Here is a 27,534-nt window from a genome sequence, read left to right on the forward strand (position 1 = left end):
AAAATTCCCCATTGTAGAAAGGCCATAAGATGGACTAATGTTACAAATGTACACAGGTATCTCTGTGTGAATGGATAAATGTTCAGACACTGCTGAACTCAGAAAAATAAGGTCAAGTATGGACTTTGATAGAAGAAATTCAGAGTGGTCAGAGAAAGCATCTGAAATAGGACTGTTTAGAGTTAAGCAAGAAAGGAGAAGAAATTAGATTGCTAGACAAGAATACAGAGCTGAGAGCAGGCTGGAAGTCTGGTAAATATTGCACAGTGGAAAATTTCTGTCTTACTAAGTAAAAGATATAGCTAAGTTTTGAGATAACAGCATGTTTTATTGATAAGGGTACTTACTTTGTCCTTCAGCCGGAATGTTTCAGAGGCTCTGGCCACTTACATTTTTTGAGGTTCTTGGTATTAAAAATTTAAGAAATGTCAAAACATGGTTGGAAAACTGGTATATTTTAAATACAGTAAGTCCTCACTTCATGACATTGATAGGTTCTTGGGAACTTTAACTTAAAGCAAAACAACATATAACAAAACCAGTTTAACTGTAGGCTACTTGATGTAGTTAAAACGTCAGCAAACTTCTGATCAAGTGTTTGATAAAGATCAAACACTTCTAATATTAAACATTGAAATGAATGCAAGCTATACATATGAGGTGAAACAATTAAGTTTGTGAACTCATCCTAGAAAAAGTGCTATACATCTCATTGCTGAATATCACTACAGGCACCTTCGAAGGACTCCCCTTGGCCATCTAGTGATATATATTTCATTAAGATGAATGAAATCAAGGTAATTATTTATCCACTTTTTTGTGAATTGTTGAGAGACAGTGGTTATAATGGTTTGGTTTAATCAACAAATAAAGCAAAATTTTATAAAGTAAAAATTGTGGGGAGCACCTTCTCCCACCCCATAGTTCAAAAACAATCATGGATACAGGAGACTGAATGCTTTGCCTCCTGTCATTTATTTGTATGATTGTAACATACCTTATGATTTTTTATTTGACAATCAGTTGTCTTTGTTCATTTAGTCATTCATTTCCTTACTTGCTTATTCCATTTCAGGGTCACAGGAAGCCAGTGGCTGTCCTGGAAGCCCGGGGTGTAAGGCAGAAGCAGCTCTGGATCAGTGCTGTCTCATCCCAGGGCATTCTCACATAGCCACACTCGCTCAGACGAGGACCATGTCGACATACCAGATCATCTCAGGGTCACATCTTTGGGATGTGGGTGGCAAATGGAAGACCTGGAGAAAACCCACCCAGATGTGGGGAGAACGTGCCAACTCCACAGACAGCGGCCCCCGGGGATCCACTTTTTGTCTCACCAATATTAGAATGAACTGATGCTGACATTACAAAATGATGTTATTTGAGAATCTGCTATACTTGTTAAAAAACTACTTGATGAATTTTTGACATAACATACTGCATAGTATGATAATGACATTCATAAAACAATTAGAGAATGTAAAAAATGTACAGCCATAGTATACACTGGTATAGCTCAGTGATGGCACATCAGGCTTATGTCCTCAGAGGAATGTTTACTTTGTTTCAGTCCTATCAGTAAGATTCTGCTTTCCACGGATGCTCTCTTGGAGACTTAATGGCAAATGCCTCAATCTGAGGTGTTTTATCATATGAGGCCCAGACCTGATGGCTTCCCTGGTCTCCTGCTGTCACCTTCACCTTACTGGCCCCTAGTAAGGTCTGTTTTAGGACTGAAGTTTTTCTCTTCCTCTCCTCTCTTGTGCAGTCAAATGCCCTACCACTGAGCTATACCCCCGCTCTCCTGTCTTGTTTTAAGTGCTCCACTCTCCACATTTTGCCAAGTATTCCAGAAATACGACTCCCACTGCATTAGTTCCTGCCTTTATTTTAATTTTCTTCGGCTATTATAGTTGCATCTCAACATCCCTTCCCTCCAGGTCATCTTCCATACAATTGGCTGGCAAATATCTCTCGATCTTTCTCTTACCTACAGATCTGAACACGTCACAACCTTGACACTAAGGCACAGCACATGTGCTTAAACCCACAGAGTAATGTTCAAACCCTTTGGGGTGACGTAGAATCCTCCACACAAGGGTCTCCGACCCACTTTCCCATTCTATTTCCCATTCTTCTTCCAACACCCCACACCTCCTGTTTTTCCATAAAGGTGGTGTGTTCTTTCATTTCTCTGTGTTTTTGTTCCTGCTCTTGTCTCTTTCTGATAAGCCCTTCCCTTTTTGCTAATTCTTACCCTTCCTTTGAGAAAAGATCCTTAATGCTGCCAATCAGAGTAGCTCTCTGATCTATTATCATGTCTCCATGATCCATGATGGTGAGTATTAGACCAGCAGATCCGTGAATGGGAGCTGTGATGTGTTTATCTTCATATACTCTATTTATCTACCATGCATAGCAAGGGCTCAATAAATACTGGCTAGATAACTGAATTACTTGTCAAGAATATCTTATGCTTTCAGAAGCAAATGCAAGTTTAGTCACAGACTACCTCCTGCAAATAGTTTCCTCCATCAGATCCAGCAATTATTATTCACAATTTTCTGGATGGTTCTTATAAGTAGCTCTGGTGATTGCAAATGGTTCTCAGTTCCTAGGTCTCCATATTAATATGCTTCTTCCAAAGTAAGCCCTTTTTCTTTCTTGGGTGCTTCCTGATTCAGCTGAGTCCTTTATAGAAACCCTACAAGACTTCATTTCTTTGGCTTAAGATACAATTTCAGCCTAGCACATGCAATCATCATTCCTCACTGCTATTATGGCAACATGTTACCTATCTGTATGGCATCTCAGGGCAAGAAATAATGCATTATTAACACAGCTTTGTCATCAGGACCAAGTTTGGCAGGTAGAGCAACATTAGAAGATAATTGGAAGGACAGCTGATTTGTTAGCAAAATGTTGCTTTTTGACTAATGAATCATTCCAATTTTTGCTCAGTCACAAGCTTGAAGATTACTTTGCTTCAGCCCATTAAACCTTGACAAACCAATTATTACCTACAGCTAGAGCCAATGGTCTGTGGCGATTATTGCAATTATGAGCCATCTATGTGAATTTTTACAATCATCAGGTGAGACAAGGTGAGTCTGGTGATGGCAGGGCTGACGGCTGACAGTCTGGGCAGCTTTGTCGTACACGAGGCAATAAACAGCCACCAAAAACAGTCAGCAAAAGCTCTTTGCTGGAAAGATATAGTAAGAGCAATAAAGGTTATTGCTCTCAAATAACAAACCCTGTTTGGGAAGGAAAGGGCACGGTTTTTCTTTAACTTCTATTTTGGAGGCTGGAGGTCTTTTCTCAAAGGAGAATAAGCAGGGTGTAGAGAGAGCACATCCAATGGAGAGCAAAGCAAGGCGGGCTCTGGTGGTTTGTGTCCAACACTTGTACTTTACTGGGCTGTTGTTGTACTCGAGATGCCCATTGGAAGGTCCCTGCCCTTTCTCCCTCCTGCTCCTCACTGTTTATTATAAGAATCTCACATTCAGGTGGATAATATAAATTAATAGAGCATAAGGAAGGGCTAACGACTGTGGTAAAATTATAAGTCAAATAAAACCACATCTGTGAGCCAGATTGCAACATCTGCTTTACAAACACAAGTCCAGGTCCTCAGTGTGGATGGAGAGATTCTTTGAATCTAGTCCTATCACCCTCCGGACCATCTTCTCGTGTTCCTGTTTTTAATCTTTATGCCACAAATGTGCGCCCTACTTTCCAACTTCTGTACTTTTGTTATAAGAATGGCTTCTCCCTTGAAATTATTTCTAGGTGTTCAAATCCTATCCACTCTTTGAGTCTCTGTTTCTTTACTTGTCCAAATAGGCAGAAGAAGTAGATTAAATCAATGTGAGGATTTCTTTCTCTTCAACAGTTATGTGAGGCAGTGACATTTTCATCAACTATTGCGAGTATGCAGATGAATCTAGTTGCAGTCTGGGAACTTAACCCACTGTGCAATTCTGTATCCCCTAGGTGGGCACATCGCCGGGAGTCTCGCTGTTGTCACGGATGCCGCCCACCTCCTAATTGACCTGACCAGTTTCCTGCTCAGCCTCTTCTCCCTGTGGCTGTCATCGAAGCCACCATCCAAGCAGCTGACGTTTGGATGGCACCGAGCAGGTACAGATCATTGATTGAGCAATTAAGGCAGAGTTAGTGCTGCAAAGTTAAACCAAGGGTGAAAACAGAAGCTGCAAAGCAAAGCGCTTAGAGACACATGTTAAGTGTACCGGGTAAAATAAACGTGTGTGTGGCCATGTGTTTTCTGAGTATTAATGCAGCTGACAGCCAGGTTCATGGTGCTACCTCTACTCCTATGGGACAACAGGAACTTGTGCATCACTTTAGCAACCACTCCAGGGTCTCTGTGTGTGGTAACAGCCATGATATTGTTCCTGTATTCCTGGAAAGATCAGGAGGGGTAAAGCTTTTGCCATATTGCAGGATAAGGCAGAGAGGCCCCAAGAGAGTTGCAAAGACTGAAGAACTTCTCACAGTGGAGGTGGTAATAGAATAGGAGTCTTCCCGCTCACCCACAGCATTTAGCCATTCAGTGAGTGGCTTAACTAAATTCCACAATCCATCAACAATAACAGCAAAAAAAGATGGAGGAAGAGGAAGGAATAAAATTTATTTCTTCTTTTCTGGAGCAACTCTTTCACTGCATAATTAACTACTTGGTTTTGTCTAGGAAGTAGCTCCGGTTATGATAAGGGCTTATTGTCTGGGAATTGTTTACTTGGGCTCATTTTTACAAGCTTCCCTCTCCCACGAGCCCCTGCCCGGCAGTGCAATTCCACTTCTCTCTGTCTGTTTCCTTATATCAATTGGAGGAGCCTCTGGATGTTTTGTGGAAACCATGTGAACAAAGAGTCAGAATTCCACATTTGCACACTAGTTGAGAAAATCAGTGTAAAGGAGGCCTGAGGGCAGAGCAAGGGTGGGGCCTTCTGTGAAGACACAGACACAGACAGAGACAGGACTGCAGATGATACACCGACAACTGTGCACTGTGGTTTTTTAAGTTTCACACCAAACAATTTATCATCACGAGTGCTTTGAAATGCCTTGCCTTTGACATTCACAGGGACATGAAGCTATAAATAACAATAAATAAAGGTTGTGACGACGTGATGTGAGAATGCTTTTGCCATTTCCTACACTTGGAAAACATGCACCTTTGAGCACACATCACCTGTCTGTATAAAGTTTTATGTGTACTTGACCCTTTTTGATACTATTGGTCAAAGCTGTTTTGTAAACGTGGGATAGTTTGTAACCATAAGATGAAGTCTGAGTTTGGATTACTTGTACTTTGTCATCCTGGCCATGGACGTCTATGACCTGCTTAACAGAACTCTCCGCTAGGAGGGAAATTTTCTATAATACAGAGCATAATGTAGCCATTGAGCACATGAAATGTTCTGAGTGCTACTGAAGAGCCAGATTTTTGATTTTACTTCATTTCAAGTTAAATAGCATGATAACTGGCTGCCATATTAAGCAGTCCCTCTATAGACACACAAGCGAATCCAGCACACCTGCACCGTGGCCTGGCCAGCGTGACGACCCCTGCCAGCCTCCTGGTTTTCTTAGTAATCATGACAGTACTTATCCAGGTTCCTCATGTGTTTCCTTCCTTTTAACAGTCACGTCTGGATTTATGACTCTTCAGGTTATCTTGTGTTTAAATCCGACTCATACCGTTGGTATTTGGGCTTTATCTTCCAAGCTTTTATCTCACAGTATCTCTCTAATCATGGGTTTAGATGTGGGCACATTCTACTTTCATATCCTAATTGGGATTCTCATGGGTAGGAAGCACATAACTTGATGGCTACACATTCAGTCTCTGTATCTGACTAACCCCGAATTCTTGGGTCTGGTCCTCATAAACTTTTGCAAAGGAGAGTTTTAAATAGCCTGATTAGACTAATATAATTGTAATTCCTGGAGTGTTTGCTATATGTTGCATTCATTTCCTAGGGCTGCCTTAAAAATGTACTACAAATTAGGTAGTTTAAGTGATAACAATTTATTTTCTCACAGTTCTGAAAAATGAAGTTAGGGATCAAGCTGAGATCTGCGAGGGAAAGTCTGGCTGTGCTTCTCTCCTGGCTTCTGGGGGTTTTCTGGCCATCTAGTCATTCATTGGCTTACAGAGCTCTGGCTTAATATTTGCATTATGTTTTCCCTGTATCTGTGCCCAGATTTCCCCTTCGAACAAGGGCAGAAGCCACACTTACCTATGTACTGACCCTACCGTAGTGAAGCCTCCTAACTAACTTCATCTGTAATGACCCTGTTTCCAAATAAGGTCACAGTCTGAGGTCCTGAAGATTAGCACTTAAACATAAGAATTTTGGAGGGACACAATTCAACTCATAGCATATGTCAACTAGTTATAGTAATACCTATATTCTATTATTTTAGTACATACTTTATAGATAAGGAAACTCAAGTGGGTTAAGTTATTCATCTAATATCACATAGTCTGTCACTGGCGGACCATATATATTTGACACTTGAACTCAAGCCCTAAAAATCTATACCAGTATTTCAAACTATAGTGTGAGGAATGTTCCATGGTTGATTAGAGGATTTGAAGTGTCACCTGGACAATCATTGTACATCCCAATGTGTATTAGAAAATATCAACTAGCACATCGAATACCTAATTTCATGAACATACCTTTGCTTAGGAAGAAGCTAAGTATAAAAAGTGATTTTTTTTTAAGAATAAATAAAACAGGTAGCATGTGGATATGGCAAAAATCAAGAAAGTTGTCTATAAATGACTGAAGTCTGGAAAATAATCACCACACACCAGGTAACACTACTGTGCTTCAGAGGAGACTTAATACATGGGATTCATTTAAAGGAGGAAGAATAAAATTAACGGAATATTTTTATTCCTGACCACTGATTCACAGAATGTTTCTAGACCTTATGGGCTTTTAGAATCTATCTACAAGGTTGAGTTAACGTCACGGTAAGGTGTTAAGGAACCCCATGCTTTTCTCTGGTGGCAAGTTGAACACTATCTTTTCTTTAAATATTAATGCCTATGTCTCCATTCTGATGCTATTGCTTCTTACTGTTGCTCTTAAAATGCAGTTAGAGTGCTGATTAGCCTCTGAGCTCACCTCTTTGTTATAATATACTGGGTTGGAAAATAAAACTCATTTTGTCAAGTACCCTCTGAAGCTTTCTTTTTTTTTACTATTTTATTCCACTGAAGGTTCTGTCGTAAAGGTTTTATGGGGAAATTAAGAGTTTCTAAACACATTTTACTCTTTGTATCTCATTATTTCATCTCCTAATAAGTTTCAATCATTTTAGCACTTGTTTAAATGAAAATCCCCCAGGAAAACAGTGAGGGCAGGCAACAATTAATATGTTCTAAATATTTGCTGGAAATTACTTGGTAACGTGAAGCATAATGAACTCAGATGCTGGCGTTTTATGAATGCCCTTCATTTGAAAATCCATCCACACCTTTGCTTTGTGAATAATTGAGTGAACTAATTTGAAACCTCATTATTTTTTTTGGGGGGGGGGAGTGGGGAGGGCAAAGCTCTTCTGGCTGTCAGGTGATGGAGTTATTTTTTTGTGGGGGGTGGGGTGTTTCTGTGTGTTTGAATCCCTAGAGATCTTTGGTGCCCTGCTGTCCGTCCTGTGCATCTGGGTAGTGACTGGCGTGTTGGTGTACCTTGCGTATGACCGTCTGCTGCACCCCAATTATCAAATCCAGGCAACCGTGATGATTATCGTCTCGGCCTGTGCAGTGGCAGCCAACATTGTGTAAGTCATCCCTGAATTTATTACCCCTGAGGCTTATCTTGAAATCTGTCTTGACAAAGTCTTTCTTTTCTTTTAACTCAAAGTGTTTGAATGGCTCTAGGGCTGAAAATGAGACCAGTTGTGCCAGTTTAAGCTAACGGCTGTTTTAATATTGGCTTCTCCTAGCTACCATTTTTGAAAGCTTCTAGTGTGCTAGAGACCAGGCTATGGTGTTTTGGTATACGTTAAGTTTAATGTTCATTGTACTCCTAATCTACAGATTAGGAAACCAAAGCTCAGCAAAGTAAATTTATTACCAATTATGTAGTGCAGAGCAAAGATTTGATAGACCCAGAATTGAGCTCTGAGCCAGCTATTCTGCTTTTTCATGTATGTTGATGGCTGCATAGGTGACTTCACTCCTGTGAGATTTTTATTAGGCAAGCAGATTGTGGGTCCCCCGAGAGCTGGGTTGGGAGGTAACTTAAAATTTATTTATTTAATTCCCCTTCTACTTTTGAATTCTTATTTGCAACATCCCCATAAAATGGTTATTAATTTCATATATCTTAATAGGACTAAACATGAGGAATTTATTTTCTAATTTATTCACTCAAAAATAGTCTATCTTATTATATATTTGCATCATGGTAACAACACAAAAATTCTCCCCTACGCTGTTCGTTAAAATCTCCCTTTCATTTCTACCTATTGGTCCATTCTCTTATCCAGGCAGTTTTAAATCATTCTTACAGGAGATGGTCACATGTCCCTTGCCATATTGGTCTGCCCTTTCTTGCTTAAGTAGTTCATTTGGCAATGGGGTTTTAAACCCAGAGCATTGGTCCTTTTGTGTTAATTTTCTCCTTCCTATTTGATATTCTGATTCAGGTAACTTAAAACTCTGTTTCTCTATCTATCTATCTGTCTTTCTTTCTTTTTTTTTTTTTTTTTATTGTTGGGGATTCATTGAGGGTACAATAAGCCAGTTACACTGATTGCAATTGTTAGGTAAAGTCCCTCTTACAATCATGTCTTGCCCCCATAAAGTGTGACACACACTAAGGCCCCACCCCCCTCCCTCCATCCCTCTTTCTGCTTCCCCCCCCATAACCTTGTCATTAATTGTCCTCATATCAAGATTGAGTACATAGGATTCATGCTTCTCCATTTTTGTGATGCTTTACTAAGAATAATGTCTTCCACGTCCATCCAGGTTAATACGAAAGATGTAAAGTCTCCATTTTTTTAAATGGCTGAATAGTATTCCATGGTATACATATACCACAGCTTGTTAATCCATTCCTGGGTTGGTGGGCATTTAGGCTGTTTCCACATTTTGGCAACGGTAAATTGAGCTGCAATAAACAGTCTAGTACAAGTGTCCTTATGATAAAAGGATTTTTTTCCTTCTGGGTAGATGCCCAGTAATGGGATTGCAGGATCGAATGGGAGGTCTAGGTTGAGTGCTTTGAGGTTTCTCCATACTTCCTTCCAGAAAGGTTGTACTAGTTTGCAGTCCCACCAGCAGTGTAAAAGTGTTCCCTTCTCTCCACGTCCACGCCAGCATCTGCAGTTTTGAGATTTTGTGATGTGGGCCATTCTCACTGGGGTTAGATGATATCTCAGGGTTGTTTTGATTTGCATTTCTCTAATATATAGAGATGATGAACATTTTTTCATGTGTTTGTTAGCCATTCGTCTGTCGTCTTTAGAGAAAGTTCTATTCATGTCTCTTGCCCATTGATATAAGGGATTGTTGGCTTTTTTCATGTGGATTAATTTGAGTTCTCTATAGATCCTAGTTATCAAGCTTTTGTCTGATTGAAAATATGCAAATATCCTTTCCCATTGTGTAGGTTGTCTCTTTGCTTTGGTTATTGTCTCCTTAGCTGTAGAGAAGCTTTTCAGTTTAATGAAGTCCCATTTGTTTATTTTTGTTGTTGTTGCAATTGCCATGGCAGTCTTCTTCATGAAGTCTTCCCCCAGGCCAATATCTTCCAGTGTTTTTCCTATGCTTTCTTGGAGGATTTTTATTGTTTCATGCCTTAAATTTAAGTCCTTTATCCATCTTGAATCAATTTTTGTGAGTGGGGAAAGGTGTGGGTCCAGTTTCAGTCTTTTACATGTAGACATCCAATTCTCCCAACACCATTTCTTGAATAGGGAGTCTTTCCCCCAAGGTAAGTTCTTGTTTGGTTTATCGAAGATTAGGTGGTTGTAAGATGTTAGTTTCATTTCTTGGTGTTCAATTCGATTCCAAGTGTCTATGTCTCTGTTTTTGTGCGAGTACCATGCTGTCTTGAGCACTATGGCTATGTAGTACAGACTAAAATCTGGTATGCTGATGCCCCCAGCTTTATTTTTGTTACTAAGAACTGCCTTAGCTATACGGGGTTTTTTCCGGTTCCATACAAAATGCAGAATCATTTTTTCCAAATCTTGAAAGTACCATGTAGGTACTTTGATAGGAATGGCGTTGAATAGGTAGATTGCTTTGGGAAGTATAGACATTTTAACAATGTTAATTCTTCCCATCCATGAGCATGGTATGTTCTTCCATTTGTTAATATCCTCTGCTATTTCCTTTCTGAGGAGTTCATAGTTTTCTTTATAGAGGTCCTTCACCTCCTTCGTTAGGTATATTCCTAGGTATTTCATTTTCTTTGAAACTATGGTGAAGGGAGTTGTGTCCTTAATTAGCTTCTCATCTTGACTGTTATTGGTGTATACAAAGGCTACTGACTTGTGGACATTGATTTTATATCCTGAAACATTACTGTATTTTTTGATAACTTCTAGGAGTCTTGTGGTTGAGTCTTTGGGGTTCTCTAAGTATAAGATCATGTCGTCAGCAAAGAGGGAGAGTTTGACCTCCTCTGCTCCCATTTGGATTCCCTTGATTTCCTTGTCTTGCCTAATTGTACTGGCTAGAACTTCCAGCACTATGTTGAATAGTAAAGGTGACAGAGGACAACCTTGTCTGGTTCCAGTTCTAAGAGGAAAAGCTTTCAGTTTTACTCCATTCAGTAAAATATTGGCTGTGGGTTTATCATAGATAGCTTCAATCAGCTTTAGAAATGTGCCACCTATGCCTATACTCTTCAGTGTTCTAATTAGAAAAGGATGCTGGATTTTATCAAATGCTTTTTCTGCATCTATTGAGAGGATCATATGATCTTTATTTTTGCCTCTGTTAATATGGTGGATAACGTTTATGGACTTGCGTATGTTAAACCAGCCTTGCATCCCTGGGATGAAGCCTACTTGATCATGATGAATGACTTTTTTGATGATAAGCTGTAATCTATTGGCTAGGATTTTGTTGAGAATTTTTCCATCTATATTCATGAGTGAGATTGGTCTGAAATTCTCCTTTTTGCTTGGGTCTTTTCCTGGTTTTGGTATCAGGGTGATGTTTGCTTCATAGAATGTGTTGGGGAAGATTCCTTCTTCCTCAGTTTTTTGGAATAATTTCTGCAGTACAGGAATAAGCTCTTCCTTGAAGGTTTGATAGAATTCTGGAGTGAAGCCATCTGGACCAGGGCATTTTTTAGTTGGAAGCTTTTTTATTGTTTCTTTGATCTCAGTGCTTGAAATTGGTCTGTTCAGGAGGTCTATTTCTTCCTGGCTAAGTCTAGGGAGAGGGTGTGATTCCAAATATTGATCCATTTCCTTCACATTGTCAAATTTCTGGGCATAGAGTTTCTGGTAGTATTCAGAGATGATCTCTTGTATCTCTGTGGGATCAGTTGTTATTTACCCTTTATCGTTTCTGATTGAGGTTATTAGAGATTTTACTTTTCTATTTCTAGTTAGTCTGGCCAATGGTTTATCTATTTTATTTAATTTTTCAAAAAACCAACTCCTTGTTTCATTAATTTTCTGAATGATTCTTTTGTTTTCAATTTCATTGATCTCTGATTTGATTTTGGATATTTCTTTTCTTCTACTGAGTTTAGGCTTAGATTGTTCTTCTTTTTCCAATTCCATAAGATCTCTTGTGAGATTGTTGATGTGCTCTCTTTCTGTTTTTCGAATGTAGGCATCTAAAGCGATGAATTTTCCTCTCAAAACTGCTTTTGCAGTATCCCACAGGTTTTGGTAGCTTGTGTCTTCATTGTTGTTATGCTCAAGGAAGTTAATGATTTCCTGTTTTATTTCTTCCTTCACCCATCTGTTATTCAACAGAAGATTGTTTAATTTCCATGCCTTTGGGTGGGCTTGAGCATTTTTGTTAGGGTTGAGTTCCACCTTTAGTGCCTTATGGTCTGAAAAGATACAAGGTAAAATTTCAATTCTTTTGATTCTGTTGATATTTGTTTTGTGTCCCAGGATATGATCAATTTTGGAGAATGTTCCATGGGGTGATGAGAAGAATGTATATTCTTTATCTTTGGGATGGAGTGTTCTATATGCGTCTATCAAGCATAGTTGTTCTAGGGTCTCATTTAAATATCTTACATCTTTGTTTAATTTCTGTTTAGAGGATCTGTCCAGCTCTGTAAGAGGTGTGTTAAAGTCCCCTGTTATGATGGTATTATCAGATATCATATTGCTCAGACTGAGTAAGGTCTGCTTCAAGAATCTGGGAGCATTTAAATTGGGTGCATAAATATTTAGAATTGAAATGTCTTCTTGTTGTAGTTTTCCCTTGACCAATATAAAGTGACCATCTTTGTCTTTTTTGACTTTAGTTGCTTTAAATCCACATGTATCTGAAAATAAGATTGCAACTCCTCTTTTCTTCTGAATTCCATTTGCCCGAAAAATTGTCTTCCAACCCTTGACTCGGAGCTTTAATTTGTCTTTTGAAGCCAGGTGTGTTTCTTGCAGACAGCAAATGGATGGCTTGTGTTTTTTAATCCAGTCAGCCAATCTATGTCTCTTCAGTGGGGAATTCAAGCCATTAACATTTATGGAGATAATTGATAAGTGTGGTAGTATTCTATTCGTCTTATTTGGTGAGAGTCCATTGCTTAGTTTTATCTTTTGCATCAGTGTGGAGGTTAGGTTCTGTCCTTTGATTTCTGAGTTCTTACTTTGCTGCTGATCCATTGTGGTGGTCAGTGTGCAGAACAGGTTGAAGTATTCCCTGTAGAGCTGGTCTTGTTGTGGTGAATTTCCTCAATGTTTGTATATCCGTAAATGATTTGATTTCTCCGTCAATTTTGAAGCTTAGCTTAGCAGGGTACAGAATTCTGGGCTGAAAATTGTTCTGTTTAAGTAGATTAAAGGTAGATGACCATTGTCTTCTTGCTTGGAAAGTTTCATTAGAGAAGTCTGCGGTCACTCTGATGGATTTGCCCCTGTAGATCAACTGGCGCTTACTCCTGGCAGCTTGCAGAATCTTTTCTTTTGTCTTGACTTTGGACAGGTTCATCACAATGTGTCTTGGAGAAGCTCGGTTAGAGTTGAGGCGACCCGGGGTCCGATATCCCTCTGAAAGCAGTGTGTCAGAATCTTTGGTGATGTTTGGGAAATTTTCTTTTATAATATTCTCTAGTATGGCTTCCATTCCTCTGGGGCATTCTTCTTCCCCTTCTGGAATTCCTATAACTCGTATGTTGGAACGCTTCATAAAGTCCCATAATTCTGACAGTGAACGTTCTGATTTCTCTCTCTTCTTTTCTGCCTCTTTTACTGTCTGAGTTATCTCAAGAACTTTGTCTTCTACCTCTGAAATTCTTTCTTCTGCATGGTCTAACCTGTTGCTGATACTTTCCATTGCATCTTTAAGTTCCCTAATTGACTGTTTCAGTTCCTTCAGGTCTGCTATATCCTTTTTATATTCTTCATAACGTTCATCTCTTATTTGATTCTGTTTTTGGATTTCCTTTTGGTTATTTTCCACTTTATTAGCAATTTCCTTCATTGTTTCCATCATTTCTTTCATTGTTTTCAACATGTGTATTCTAAATTCCCTTTCTGTCATTCCTAACATTTCTATACTGGTGGAATCATCTGCAGTAGCTACCTCATGGTCCCTTGGTGGGGTTGTTCTAGACTGGTTCTTCATGTTGCCTGGAGTTTTCTGCTGAGTCTTCCTCATGAGTGATTTCTTTTATCTGTTTCCTTGCCCTAATTTTCCTTTCACTTCCTCTTGCTCTTTAAGTTCTTGTGCCTGTGGACTAAGGGTTACAGGACCAGAAGGGTGAGAAGGTTGAAGAGCAAAAAAAAGGGGATGAAAGAAAGGAGGACCGAGTGATAAGAAAAAAAGAAAGATAGAGAAAGGAGAGGGGGTGGGTATAAGGAATATTGACAAAAAGAAGAGAGGCACAGAAAGAGGGAGACAGGGCAATATAGGTGTACTGTAGGGTACTTTGACACAACCTTAAAAAACCCCACCTTCTGGGGGTGCCCAGTTGCATGGTTCCCTTGAGGTCAGCAGCTCTTTGCTAACCCGGTCAGACACAGTACCCCACCTCCACCAAGTAGAGAGGAAAGACAAAAATGCTATAAATCAAACCAAAACAAGCAAACAGAAAACTTTACAGGGATAAAATTGGGTGAAAAACCAAATTATATCGGTAGAAACACTAGCAAAAATGAAGTTGAAGTTATTAAAAAAGGCAGCAATGGGAAATTATAATTAAACTAGGAAAATTGAGAAAGAAAAAGGGATCTGTGTGGAAAAGATTGAAATTAAAAAAACAAAAGAACATCAGCAACGTCAAAATAAACAAACAAAAAAAACAACCAAACAAAAAAAAAAAAAAGAAAAAAATACACAACCAAAAAGAAAGCAGTTTGTATATGTTATTGAATATTGTCTGGGCAACACGTGGTCTTCTGGGGTATGAGATATTAGTCAGAGTTCTGATACGACTGGAGGCTGCTGATTTCTCAAACCCCAGCAGGTAGACACCCTAAATCTCTCTTCAGCCTACTTAAAAGGCACTTTGAACTTGTAAACTTGCTGAGCAGAAGCTTTCCCAGCTTTCTCGCTGGAATCGCTGCTGAAGTGGCTATCCACTTACCCAGTGTGCCAAAACTGGTCTCACTCTGCCCCTGAGGGTTAGGGCTGCAAGGCGGCTCAGACCCCACCCTTAGGCTACTTGGTTGCTGGGTTACCAGCTCCCACCCGTTTCTAGCTCTGCGACCCTGAGGGCGGAGCTTGCCGGGGCAGATCACTGACAATGGATCCGTGTGACCCACCGCCAAACACTATTAGCTCTGTCTGGCTCAGCGGCTCAGACTGGGGCCATAGACAACGGCCAAAGTTCTCCGCACTCCCGCTCAGGCCTTCCCCAAGGCAGTTCAACTCAGTGCCAAGTCCAAGGACACCAAAACAGTTCACAGGTAAGGCCTTTCTGGTTTGCAGTCTCGCTGCTACTGAACTTACAGTTGTGGGCGGGTTTAGACAGATTGAACACCCGCGACCACTTGCCGGTTTTCCACGGTTTTAGTCCTCCTCTTGGGGTCCAGAAGTCTCTCGCTGACTCCCTGTATCCTCATAGGAGTGATGATAGGCAGTTCCCACCAGCCAGAGATGCCTGGAGTCCTATCTCCCCAGACTCACGGTGCCCAGATGCAAGGAAGCTGTTACTCGGCTGCCATCTTGCTCCGCCTCTCTATCTATCTGTCTTTCTATATCTATCTATAATCCATCTATATTTGGCTATCATCTATCTATATATCTAACATCTTTATCTACCTATCATCTTTCTATATCTATATATCATATCTATCTATCTATCTATCCATCCATCTATCCACCTATCAAGTATGGTAGACAGAATAATGATCTTCTCCTAACCCCCAAAGATTTCCACATCCTAATCCTTGGAACTTCTAAATAGGTTGACTTACATGGTGAAAGGAATTTTGCAAATTTGATGAAGGATATTAAGATGAGGGGATTGTCCTTGATTATTGGGGGTATGTAGCCACAATGGTACTGATAACAGGGAGACAGAAGGCAGATAAGACAGAAGCTTCTGCACTGTGGGAACTGAAGATGGAGAAGGGGCCTGGAGCCAAGGGATCTACCCTGTTTCCCCGAATATAAGACAGTGTCTTATTTTAAGGTGTGCTCCCAAAGATGTGCTAGGTCTTATTTTCAGGGGACGTCTTATCTTTCCTGTAAGTAGGTCTTATTTTCGGAGGATGTCTTATTTTCGGGGAAACAGGGTACATGACCTCTCAAAGCTGAAAATGATAGGAAAATGAATTCCCTCCTAAAGCTTCCGGGAAAAACACAGTCCTATAAACCCACTGACCTCCACAAATATAAGACAATACATTTGTTGTTTTAAGCCACTAAGGCTCCGGGTGATTAGTTACAACTGCAGCGGGCTACTCATGTGGGTAGCATCTATTTACCATCTACCTGTCTGGCTTGCCACTTTCCAACTCAGTTCCTCACCTCTTGGACCACTGCTCAACATCTCTGAGCTAAACAATAAGAAGAATGTAGTTTGGTCTGCTGTCACCGACTAGATCCCTATCTCCAACCAGTTAACTAGAAAATATATTGTACATTGGCACTGGAAGAAAAAGTGTGAGCAGATGAATGCAAATGAATCAGCTCCAGGAGACAAATAGGCAGAGCATGCATCCTGCAGACTAGGGGTCAACAACATTATCTTTGCTGAAGGAGAACAATATTTCCTCAAGGAAGCAGAAAGAATAAAAATTGTAATTTCCCAAGAGTCGCACATGTTGCATACCTTGTGTCAATGCTACACAATGACGGAGGCAATTCCTTGCCAATACTGCATCCATCCGAGACCTCAATGATTGGGTTTGATTTTCTAAATAGACACCATCTAAAGTTTCTTTCCACAGCAACTGCTTTTGAACACTGACCTTTAACATTGCAGGTGTTTTTTACACTTAGAAAGGCAAGGCAGTTGAAATACTCTGCAAATAGATATTTATGGATAAAAATGCTGAGTGACTATAATGTTTTCTTCAAGAACTGGGATTGTAGGTTTCAAGGGCTGCTAGATGGTATGTTGTCTGAATAGAGAGATATCGGAACTGCAATTGGAGAACAAATCTATTCTTTGGGGGCCCAAAATCAGGACAGAAATTTAGTGGAAGTTGTGATGGGATACTAAGACAAAGGTTACAGGCCGAGCCTTAAGGCTACTGTGAGCTAAGTTTTCTCTCCTGAAATCTTCCTTTCCCTCTTAGCCTATTTAACTATAGCATAGGTTTTTGAATTCAGCTTTGCTGTTATGTCTCTCTAACTAAATTAGACTCTCCTATTGTACTATGTGTAGTATCAGTCCTTGGTGGACTTGTGCAGACAGACCTCAGGTTATAAATGAGATAAGTTCTATAGGTTTGTTCTTAAGTTGAATTTGTTCATAAGTTGGAACAGGTACATTTACCTGTTACTTGTAATAGCCTCTATTCATAAGTGTGAGTTGTACACCAGTCAGATGTTTGTAGCATGGGGACTTACCACAATAGTCTCTGTTCATAAGTGTGAGTTGTATGTAAGGTGCATGTTCATACCTTGAGAACTGCCTGTAATTAGAATTTTCCATTTATGTGTGTGTGTGTGTGTGTGTGTGTGTCGAATCTCTGTCTTCTCCATCATATTTAAAGTTAAACGGGGTATGACCATGTCTGTTTTTACTCATCCTTATGGCCCAAGCTTTCAACAGTACTGACATAGAGTCCCTAAAGTAATTTTTCTCTTTCTCTCTTTTTTTTTTAAATGAGTAAGAGAATGAATAACCCTCTGAATATGGTTAATGGAATGAATAACCCTCTGAAGGGAATGTGATGGCAGATCTAGAAGAGGGTCTATGTACTGTCAGCCATAGCAGGTTGTTTGAAGCTGAGGTCCTTAACCCTTGGGCTGTGGACAAATCCCAGTCTGTGGCCTGTCAGGATCTGGGCCACACACAGCAGCTACATGGGGGAAGCCTCATCTGTATTCATAGCTGCTCCCTGTCTCTTCCAGCATCACCCAAGTTCCACCTCCTATCAGTTCCTCCCACACCCATCCAGTTTGTGGAAAAATTGTCCTCTATGAACCTGGTCCACGGGGTCTAAAATGTTGGGGACCATTGATTTAAAGAACCTTAAGTGGTAACTCTTAGTTGAGGGTGAATTTCCACCCAAACATTGACAATCCGAAAGCTCTACATTCTGCAATGATAAACTTTTGGAGGGTAGCAGTTATTCCATTTTGTAGTGATAGCCTGAGATGTAACAGCTACTTTATCTGTAAATAGACTGGGATACTTGGTATTGAACAAAATGTTTGGGTTTTCTTCAACCTGTGTTCCAAAATGTTCAGAAAGGGTTTCCAGGCAAAACACTCATTGTTGATGGTGAGTGAAAAGGTTCTCACTTTTCCTTTCGTCTAATACTTCTTAAAATTATAGATAAATGTAGCCAGGTATATAATTTCTAGTACCAATTATTTTTCACTTTGACTGGGTTGAGCGATGCCAAACTTTTCAATATGTTCTGTATGTATATATACAGACACAAGAACATTTATAATACATTATATATTTCAACCTTTGGATAAATATATATAAACATAGCCCTCTCATTATTATACATTAAGAAATTGTTCAAATGTCAAATTTTAATGGCAATGGACTAAATTAAATAGGAAAAAGATAAAATCCCATCTTGATGAAATTAACTGCTTCTTATTTTATCTCCTTCTGCTGCATTTTACATTCAAACCCAATTACATTTAATTAAGCTCTTATTGAGGCTCCACTTTCAGCCTTGCTCAGAGAGATTCTGTAGACTCCCAGTGAATTTCGCTTTATTGTCAAATGCTTGACTTTCATCTAAGAAATGATACTTTCCAGTTCTAATGTGAATCATAGTAGCATTTGATGAATGAATGAGTAAACAAATTAAATCTGCATAATTTGTCTTTGTGCAGGCGGTGCCTGTGGCTCAAAGGAGTAGGGCGCTGGCCCCATATGCCAGAGGTGGTGGGTTCAAACCCAGCCCCAGCCAAAAACTGAAAAAAAAAAAAAAAAAAATTAAAAACCTACAAGATACTTGTGTTCAAACACTATTTCCAGTACCTGCCATTTTGGATAATGCATGCTACCTCCAGCTTCTCCCTTGTGCTGTATGTGTTTTTCAGGGTTAACTTCGTATATACTAAGAACATCATTCTCTCTTTCAGAATAACTATGGTTTTACACCAACGATGCCTTGGTCACAGTCACAAGGAAGGGCAAGCAAATGCCAGTGTCAGAGCAGCTTTTATACATGCCCTTGGAGATCTATTTCAGAGCTTCAGTGTGCTGATCAGCGCACTTATTATCTACTTTAAAGTGAGTATGTTTGAGTTCCTCCACTGTCATTGTACAGAAGTTGACCCTTCCATATTAAAAGTGAATAAACAGACTATTTTTGCCTACACAACCTGTTAATACTTAACAAGATTAAAATAAACAAATGTACAAACACCCAAGGCCTGGAACCTTAGACTTTCCCAAATTCCTAAGTGCTACGTCTTTTTAATTGTTGGGCTGTCAGTCTTTCAAGAAAGCAATTTCTTCTGTCATGGTTAAGATAAATAGCAACAAAACTGTGAACACCTTGGAGTTCTTGAGTTATAAGCAACCGACAAAATCTCTACATCACTTAACAAAAAATATATTCACTAACCAATATTGATTGGCTGTATTTCTGGACAGAAATCAATGTAGAAATAAGAGCAACTACTTACACCTAGATTTCAGAAACTAGCCGTCTTCTGTTCCAGATACTATGCTGAAATAAATGTGTCTCGACCAATTTTTTTCCTCTTCTTGTCATTGCTGAACATTTATATTTGTGGGAAGGGGAGTCCAGTTGATCCAGCTTGTATCTTGTACTTGCTACTTGGCTACGAGGAGATTAGAGTACCTGATTTATTGTTGCACCATTAGTGCTGACAATTGGGAAAGGCTCAATTTCTCCCCCAAAAGCCAGGGCACTAATGAAAAAATGGGAATGATTCTGAAGTGGTCCTCAACATTCCCTACTACTGTATGTTATATTATCCCAGGGTGGAGGAGAAGGGGTTAAAAAGTGCCAATAACAAAGTCCATCCCAAAACTTCAAAATCAGAATGTCTGGGGTCAAATCACTGGCATCACCATGTTAAAAATAATTTCCAAATGATGCTTATATGAAAACATGACTGAGAATTAAAGTGTAAATCCTCAAAAAAAAAAAGAAAAGAAAAAATGAGGATGAACTTGGGGTGGACTTCTGACCCTAAACAAATAAATACACACTATGAATCTCTGCCTCATAATACCCACAACTAGAAAAGGTGGGTTGGGCATGGGCTATGAAAGAAAGAGAAAACAATTTACCTCTGTTTATGTAATGATTGTCCAGTTTGCAGGAACTCTGTACTGTTTTTCCTAAAAAGTGAAAAATGTGAGTGATAATTATAAGGACATATCTGAATTCAGTGGAGCAAAATGATCATTGAAAGCTTCATGTTTAAGGCAAATTAGTTCAACATTGTAAGGATTCATGGAGTTTGAGAAGCCCCTTGTAAAGCTTAGGTTGATACTGAAATTTCTTAGAGCCAGTGGGGTACAGAACTTTCTGTGGCATAGAACTTCATCAAGGACAGAAAAGCAGGTGGTTCACCCTGAAGCCAAGGTCTCCAGTGGGACAGAGAGCAATGAAGCTGCTTTGACTTACTGCCTTAAGACTGAATGAAAGATGCAGCCTCAAGCAGGTGCCACACTTGAGAGGCAAAGAAATAAACTAACCAGTCAGTGAAGACCATAACTTTCTTCTCCTTATCTTAACTCAGGCCAAAAAAGTCACTGGACATTGTGGGCACATTTGTGCACATTTTTATCATATAGTCTGTACCTTGATTGATTTGAGGAAAGCTAAATCAGGCTTATTGAGAGCACACTTGAGAGGATTTTTCTTTTTGATCTTAAATTACAGGGAGGGCATGAACCATGGTCTCCCTTCTTTGTCACTGGTACTGTCAAGCAAACAAAAAGGATTGAGTCTTCAGACAGAAAGTCTTGCTTCTGAGTTGGATGTCATGTTAGGACAGTGAATGGGTTACAAGGAGGAAAGGGAACAGAGAGGTTTACTTATTTTATTAAAATCGAACTGTCTGGATGGGAGGCATGAATCCAGTTAACAAAACTCTCTGTATTTTCCAGCCAGACTACAAAATAGCCGACCCAATCTGCACATTTATCTTTTCCATCCTGGTTTTGGCCAGCACCATCACGATCTTAAAGGACTTTTCCATCTTGCTTATGGAAGGTAGGAGTGATTTTATTATTATTCCCAAGGTCAACATCTTCTCTTCTCTATGATCACAAAAGGGAATAGCTGCAAGACATGCTCGGTGTTGATCTGCATTTAGGAAAAATTTAGGAAAAATTTAAACTGATAAGGAATTTGTGAAAACGAACATTTGGTTTTTATTCCCAAAGGCACTGCCTCCTACATTTTGCTGTAGCTACAGTTATATGATATCTCACAGTATAAAAACAGTGAGTACCCAAACTCTGAGAAAGATATTGCAAAACTATAAATTATTCCCTAAATATACCTGGATAAGAACTAACACAGACTGCATAAATTTATCCTCAGGAAGCAATGTAGATAAATTGTGCCTCATAGAACAAGAACACCAGGGTGAGCCCCTATTTACTTGTCCAGCAAATGTTTACTGAGCCCCAACTCTGTACTGGATATGTGCTCAAAGCTGGAGTTATAGAGGTTAGCAAAGCAGTGAAAAGAATGGCCCTCATGGGGCTAAAACTCTAGTAAGGGGAGAAGGAGATTATGCAAATGATTACACAGGAAGGGAATGGAGCTAAGTGCTGCAAAGGGGCATGTGGGCCCTTTCTTGGGGATTTTAACAGGGCTGGGGAGTAGGAGCTGGTGGTCATAGAGGCTTTGCTGAGGTCCTCTCTTAGCCCAGAGTAGGATTTTAGGCTTCATAACTTCATTTCGATAGCCAGAGAACAGCCTTGACTATTCACTGGAGCTTGTGGAATCCCTGTCTGGCTCTTTGGGTCTTCCAGTTACAGGTGGCAGAAATAACTCTCACTGCCAAGAAACTCTTGCTTATGCCTAGGGCTTAGTGACTGCCCCACCCCGCCCCCCACTTTCTGTATTTTGGTGATTTTCTTTTCATTTGGCATAAAGAGGTAGAAGAATTGTTTTCTGCCCTTTCTGGGCCATGTTTTTGCTGGTAAAGCTAGCTCACAGAGACTCCCCATGGAGCTGAAAAAAATTAGGTCTTTGTATCAGAGGCACCTCAGTTCCAATTCTAGTTGTGAAAGTTTCTAGCTGCGGACTTCAGGCAAGGTCTTTAACTTCCTCTGCACTCCAGTTTTTTCAACTCAGAAATGAAAATACAGCATCCACCTGACCGTGTTTTGAGGATTAGATGAGCTAAACGGTGTAAGGTCTGGAACACAGTAGGTGCCCCGGAAATGTAAATTCTCAGCTGGCTCCCTATGTTGCCTATTTATCCTCACACCAGGAAAGTCCCAATTCTTGGCCACAGGTGGTAGCCATAGCCCTGACTAGCCATCAGTGCTGACGGCCTCAGAAGACCAGAAAAGAGAATCTTATTCAGAACAAATCTATCTTCATTACCCGAAAAACTCTTCAATAGTGCTTGACATGGGAATCAACTTTTTGATTGAAATACCTGGACTCTAGTATTTGCATAACATTTTACAACCAGAGCACAGATATCAGAATCTGACATCTGTTTCTGCCACTTATCTGTGTGGCCTTAACAGTTTCTTACCCTTTCTGACTATAATCTTTTGTCTTCTAATTAAATAGGAAATAACATTGATGATATATAGCTCCTAAAGTTCTTAGGCCTATCAAATGAGATAATCGTTATAAATAAAGTGCTTAGCACAAACCTTATACATAGTAAGTCCTCAATAAAGTTTTCTTCTTGTTATTACAATAGAACAGTTTTATCCAGGACTTCAAGCACATTCTAAAATTGACCTGAGGCACGAACTCCTTTTGATCTATTCTTGTTGCCTGAGCCTTTTACTGCTGGTAATTTGAAAAACGCATTGACCAGTTTTTTGTTGCTTCCCCAAAACAATATGCAGTGGAAATAAGCACAGCTGAAATTGTGGAGATTTCTGATTTGCCCAAGGAGGAAGTCCCCGGTCAGCAAGGTTTTCAAACCCTGAAAAAGGAAGGTTACACATTCCCTATTTCTTTAAGTAGGAGGTTTGCAGCTCTAGTTGCTCATTGTAGTCATCTGGGAAGGTTTAAAAAATACTTATACCCAGGTGGCGCCTGTGGCTCAAAGGAGTAGGGTGCTGGCCCCATGTGCCGGAGGTGGCGGGTTCAAACTCAGCCCTGGCCAAAACTGCAAAAAGAAAAAACTTATACTCAGTGATTCTGATTTAATTTTCTGAGAATGGGACTGGTTTTGATGTTTTTTTTTTTTTTTTTTGCTTTGTTTTTTTTACCACATAGCCAGGCTTGAGAAGCACAGTGAGAGAGTAGCTCAGGGGCTCAGAGTTCAGCAGTTCTCAGTCTGGACTGCGTGCCGCACCCCACACGGGCACTGACGCTGTGTCCCATCCACAAGGATTCTGAATCACCTGCTTTGGGGTGTAACTTATTCATCATGATTTCTGAAATCTCCTCTGGTGCTATCAATATGCATCCCACGTAAACGCTCTGAAAGCCTGTAGATGTTAGAGCTTCCTCCCTAGAAACTTTCTTTAGGACAGCTGTTCTGGACCTGTGGGTCGCGACCCCTTTGGACTGTATTAAAGGGTTGTAGCATGAAGAACGTTGAGAACCACTGCTTTAGAAGGTCTGGACTGGAGTTGTGACATACTTATTTTCAATAAGCACCCCAGATGGTCACATTAAATATGTTTGTAATTGAAGTAGAGGCTTAAAAAGGATTGTACTTAGAAAACTCTATACAGCATCCTCTTGGAATCATCATTACTTGGCAAGAATTTTTCTATTTCAACAAAGGGCTTTACCATTGTTGTGCTTGTTGGATTGATTCTATATATATATATATATATATATATTTTTTTTTTTTTAAATATTGAGCTGATGTCTCTTTTACTATTCCAACCAGCCACCCATTGGCTCTGTTTTTCTCCTGAAGCTAGCCAGAGTATATGTTCTGACGTGCTCATATTCTCTCATCTTCCATATGACAAATCTTGCAACATTTGAAGAATGATCATAATTGTCTTAGCCTTTTCTTCACTAGACCAAAGACAACCAGGCCCTTCAGCCCAATAGAATAGCAGATTCACTGCCGGACACCCCACCTTCCTGTGTACCCCACACTATTCCTTTAGAAACGAGAGATAGTCAAACTATTATATTCTGTGACCCAGACATTCAATGCTGACTAGTGTAGCTAAAACAATAATAAAAAACCTTACAAACCGTATAATCAGCTGGTAACGTTAAGATCCTCTGCTAACATGGCTCACTCACTAAACGACCTGCAGGCTAACAGACATTTGTATAGCATTCCAGTTTACAGTGGATGCATATTTTCTGATTTCCTCCACAAAGAAAACATCTGTGATCTATATGTTGTCTTTTCACCCTTGTTTTACTACAAATGTGTTGAGTCCTAGAGAAATTCCACCATTTCGGTAAATTCACAATAGTTGTAGTCAGAATGGTAATTTAGAATTAGTTGATAACAAATCTCACATTATTTCATTTTGCTTTCCAGAGTACATGTACAATTAGGAAACGTACAATTACTCTAATAATACACCCTAAAAAATAAGGATACTAGTTACTATTTTTGGCCACTGCAGACTAAATTCTACAAATATTCTGTCTGTGAACTTTTTTGATTGATGGTAAACCCTTCAAAATAGTCAGATGAATCTGATCTGTACACATCTGAAATAAGAAACCAGAAAAGGGAAGGGCATATTGATATCTTAGAAAGGACTTTGAAGCCATTTAGCCATCTCAGTAAACTGTGGTTAGTGGAATAACAACCACCTCCCACTCTTCCTTTTTGTCAGGTGTGCCGAAGGGCTTGAATTATGATGGTGTGAAAGAGCTCATCCTGGCTGTCGATGGGGTGGTGTCAGTGCACAGCCTGCACATCTGGTCTCTAACAATGAACCAAGTCATTCTCTCGGCTCATGTTGCTGCAGGTCAGTGAGTTCTCTGAATACCCTGGGTGAAATTCAGTTCTTGCCTTGTAAAGGCAGTAATTTCCCTCCTTTGAGTAGAGCTGCCTTTATTGTTAATTGCTGGTCAAAACAACTGTGAAGTGTTTTGTACCACCAAGGGCCTTCAAAACCAATCTGCTTATTGATGTTGTCATAGCAACCACCATACTGATGTTATCTGTAGGGCTGACTGCAGGGGGAAGTGAATAGACAGAACAAAGGGCTAAAATTCTTTCAAGGCCTTGGACTCTAAAAATTTTGACTTCAACTGTTTGGCTTGGTGCTCTATCAGTCAAATAATAGGAATCAATTCAACAATTAATCTTCATTAAGTGTCTTTTGTGTGTAAGATGCTTTGTCTAACACTAAGATAGAAAGATGAAAGTGAGTCACAGCCCCCTGTGACTGACACCTCCCTTAAAGTGCAGACAAGCTAAGAGATGTGCTAATAGGAATTATGGTGGGCCCTCCTGATACTGAGTTTTTAGTAAAAACTACTTTTTCCAACTAAAAGGCAATTTTGTCCATGAGATGTCCTAGAGCTGGGAGAATGGGCAGTGGGAGGTCTTTTCCTGCCTCAGGAGGGAATTCAAGCTAAAGATAATAGGTTTGGCTGCCAAAAAGTGACTCAAGAGGTCACCTGGGGCAAGGGATAGGAACACTAGTGACAGTCATTTGAGGATTGTGCTTCCTCAGATGCCCTTGCCATCTCTAAGGGACTCAGGTCTGGTTTCAGGGAATTTACAGCATTCACCACACCAATATTTCACTGCAAATGAAAGATTCTAGTAAATAATCAGGTTACTATGGAGGGGACTTTTACAGTCTCCTGATACTATAGGAGACAGGAGAAAAGATGGCAGGGAGGCTTGCTGCTCTAAGAAAGGTCTGTGGGGAGCTCTAAAGGCTCTCTGGTTCCTGTCAGTAGCCTCAGTGTAAATTTGGATTACATACAAGGCCTGCAACTCAAAGACCCACTGGGACTGTGTAAGAAATCACAGTTCTGTCTTGGATTTTTCCAGGGCGCTTCTCCCCTTCCATACTTCACTCCTAAGAGTGCCAGACTCCAGAGATGGCTATGGACAGAATAGTGACGAGGTACTTTTCTGCAAGACAATTTCCCCTGCCTTGTCCCTGGGAAGGCAGCCGACTCTCAGAGCCAAAATAGCTTCTTCCATGTGTTAGGCCCATGCCCCACCCCACCCGGTCAAAGACAAAGCAGAAGAGCAGCCGTCTTCCTTGTGTGTGCAGTCAGAGCTAATTCCACTGTGGTTCTTTATCAACAGCAGCCAGCCGGGACAGCAGCATTGTTCGAAGAGAGATTGCTAGAGCCCTCAGCAAAAGCTTTACCGTACACTCCCTCACCATTCAGATGGAGTCCCCAGCTGACCAGGACCCTGACTGCCTTTTCTGTGAAGACCCCCGTGACTAGCTCGGTCACACTGTTAGCTTCCTGAGGGTGATGTCACTATCAAACTTGCTGCTGTGCAGTTTCTGGATCATAAGAAATGAAGAACCAAAGGGTGAAATGTGAGAAATTCACCCCACAGTGCAATGCACCCCTTATCCTTCATTTAGCTTCATCTACCATGAGCAAAGACGCATTGCGGTCCCTCCGTCAATCAATTGGATTATATACACATCAGTAGGTGTTCAGTTATAGGAATGTGTTTATAGATTATTCATGAGTGTGGCTGAAATAACAGCTGTTTATAACTACAGGTAATAAGTTCATCTGTCTTCTAATAACACATCCTGAGAACAAGTGGGTAAAGTTGAACTCAGGAAAGCCTTATCAGGAATCAGTGGCAGGAAGAAATGATCACAAAATTCCCCTAAACAGGAGAAACAAAAATACAAAGAACCAAGACAAGGATAAAAGAGAATCTGGAGGCTGGTACCCCACAAGAACTTGATTCTCCCAGAATGTTGTATAATTTTTCTCTGCTCTGAATTTGGACATAAGTGTGAATACACCAAGAGGCTTTTCCAACTTTTCCAACTTTATTTCCCTGTCACATTTTTAGTAATAAATCCCTCTTATTTTTTACATTCTACTCTGTTTATTACAAAACTTCATATCATCACTGTCCAAAGGAATGATTTGCAGATGGCAGCATGTTCAATTACTGGGACCCTCCAAGAATGTGGTTACAGAAATTCAGAGATCTCCTAGAAGAGCCTGGAGAAACATCCAAGTTCACCCCAGTAAGTAGGTGCCACATATAATTTAGATATTTACCTGAAAGAGGAACAAAGCAGAAGAAACTTAGTTTATTCATTCCACCAGCAAGATCTGAGCCCCGCTTTGTGCTATAGGCATATGCTGAGCATTAGGACTCGAAAGAGGAACCAGAGGCAGTGAGTGCCCTACGTCCTGGTTGTACATGTAACTCAACACCCCCTGCAGAGAGTCAACAAAAATAAAGATGTGCAAACTGACATGCTGGAAATCATGGGTCAGTGGGTCTGGTTTGGAACCTGGACTTCTACATTTTTTAAAGCTACCCAGAGATGATTCGAAAGAACCTTGGCCCCAGTCAGTCACTGAGCAGGGGGGGTCAGACACATACGCACAACAATA

The 27,534-nt window shown here is 40.1% G+C and overlaps 1 protein-coding gene across 1 annotated transcript in view; it reads left to right on the top strand.

Annotated features, from left to right (window-relative positions):
- The window catches only part of SLC30A8 (solute carrier family 30 member 8), a 42,069-nt gene extending 15,687 nt beyond the window's left edge, over positions 1-26,382 (top strand). The window contains exons 3-8 of the mRNA XM_053559312.1: positions 3,997-4,143; positions 7,674-7,827; positions 18,929-19,079; positions 20,937-21,042; positions 24,798-24,932; positions 26,237-26,382. Of these exons, the coding sequence (XP_053415287.1) occupies positions 3,997-4,143; positions 7,674-7,827; positions 18,929-19,079; positions 20,937-21,042; positions 24,798-24,932; positions 26,237-26,382 (839 nt within the window). The remainder of the gene's footprint in view (positions 1-3,996; positions 4,144-7,673; positions 7,828-18,928; positions 19,080-20,936; positions 21,043-24,797; positions 24,933-26,236) is intronic.
- The last annotated feature ends 1,152 nt before the right edge of the window (positions 26,383-27,534 follow it).

The sequence above is a fragment of the Nycticebus coucang genome, chromosome 13, assembly GCF_027406575.1.
Source record: "Nycticebus coucang isolate mNycCou1 chromosome 13, mNycCou1.pri, whole genome shotgun sequence".
NCBI classification, from domain to species: Eukaryota; Metazoa; Chordata; class Mammalia; order Primates; family Lorisidae; genus Nycticebus; species Nycticebus coucang.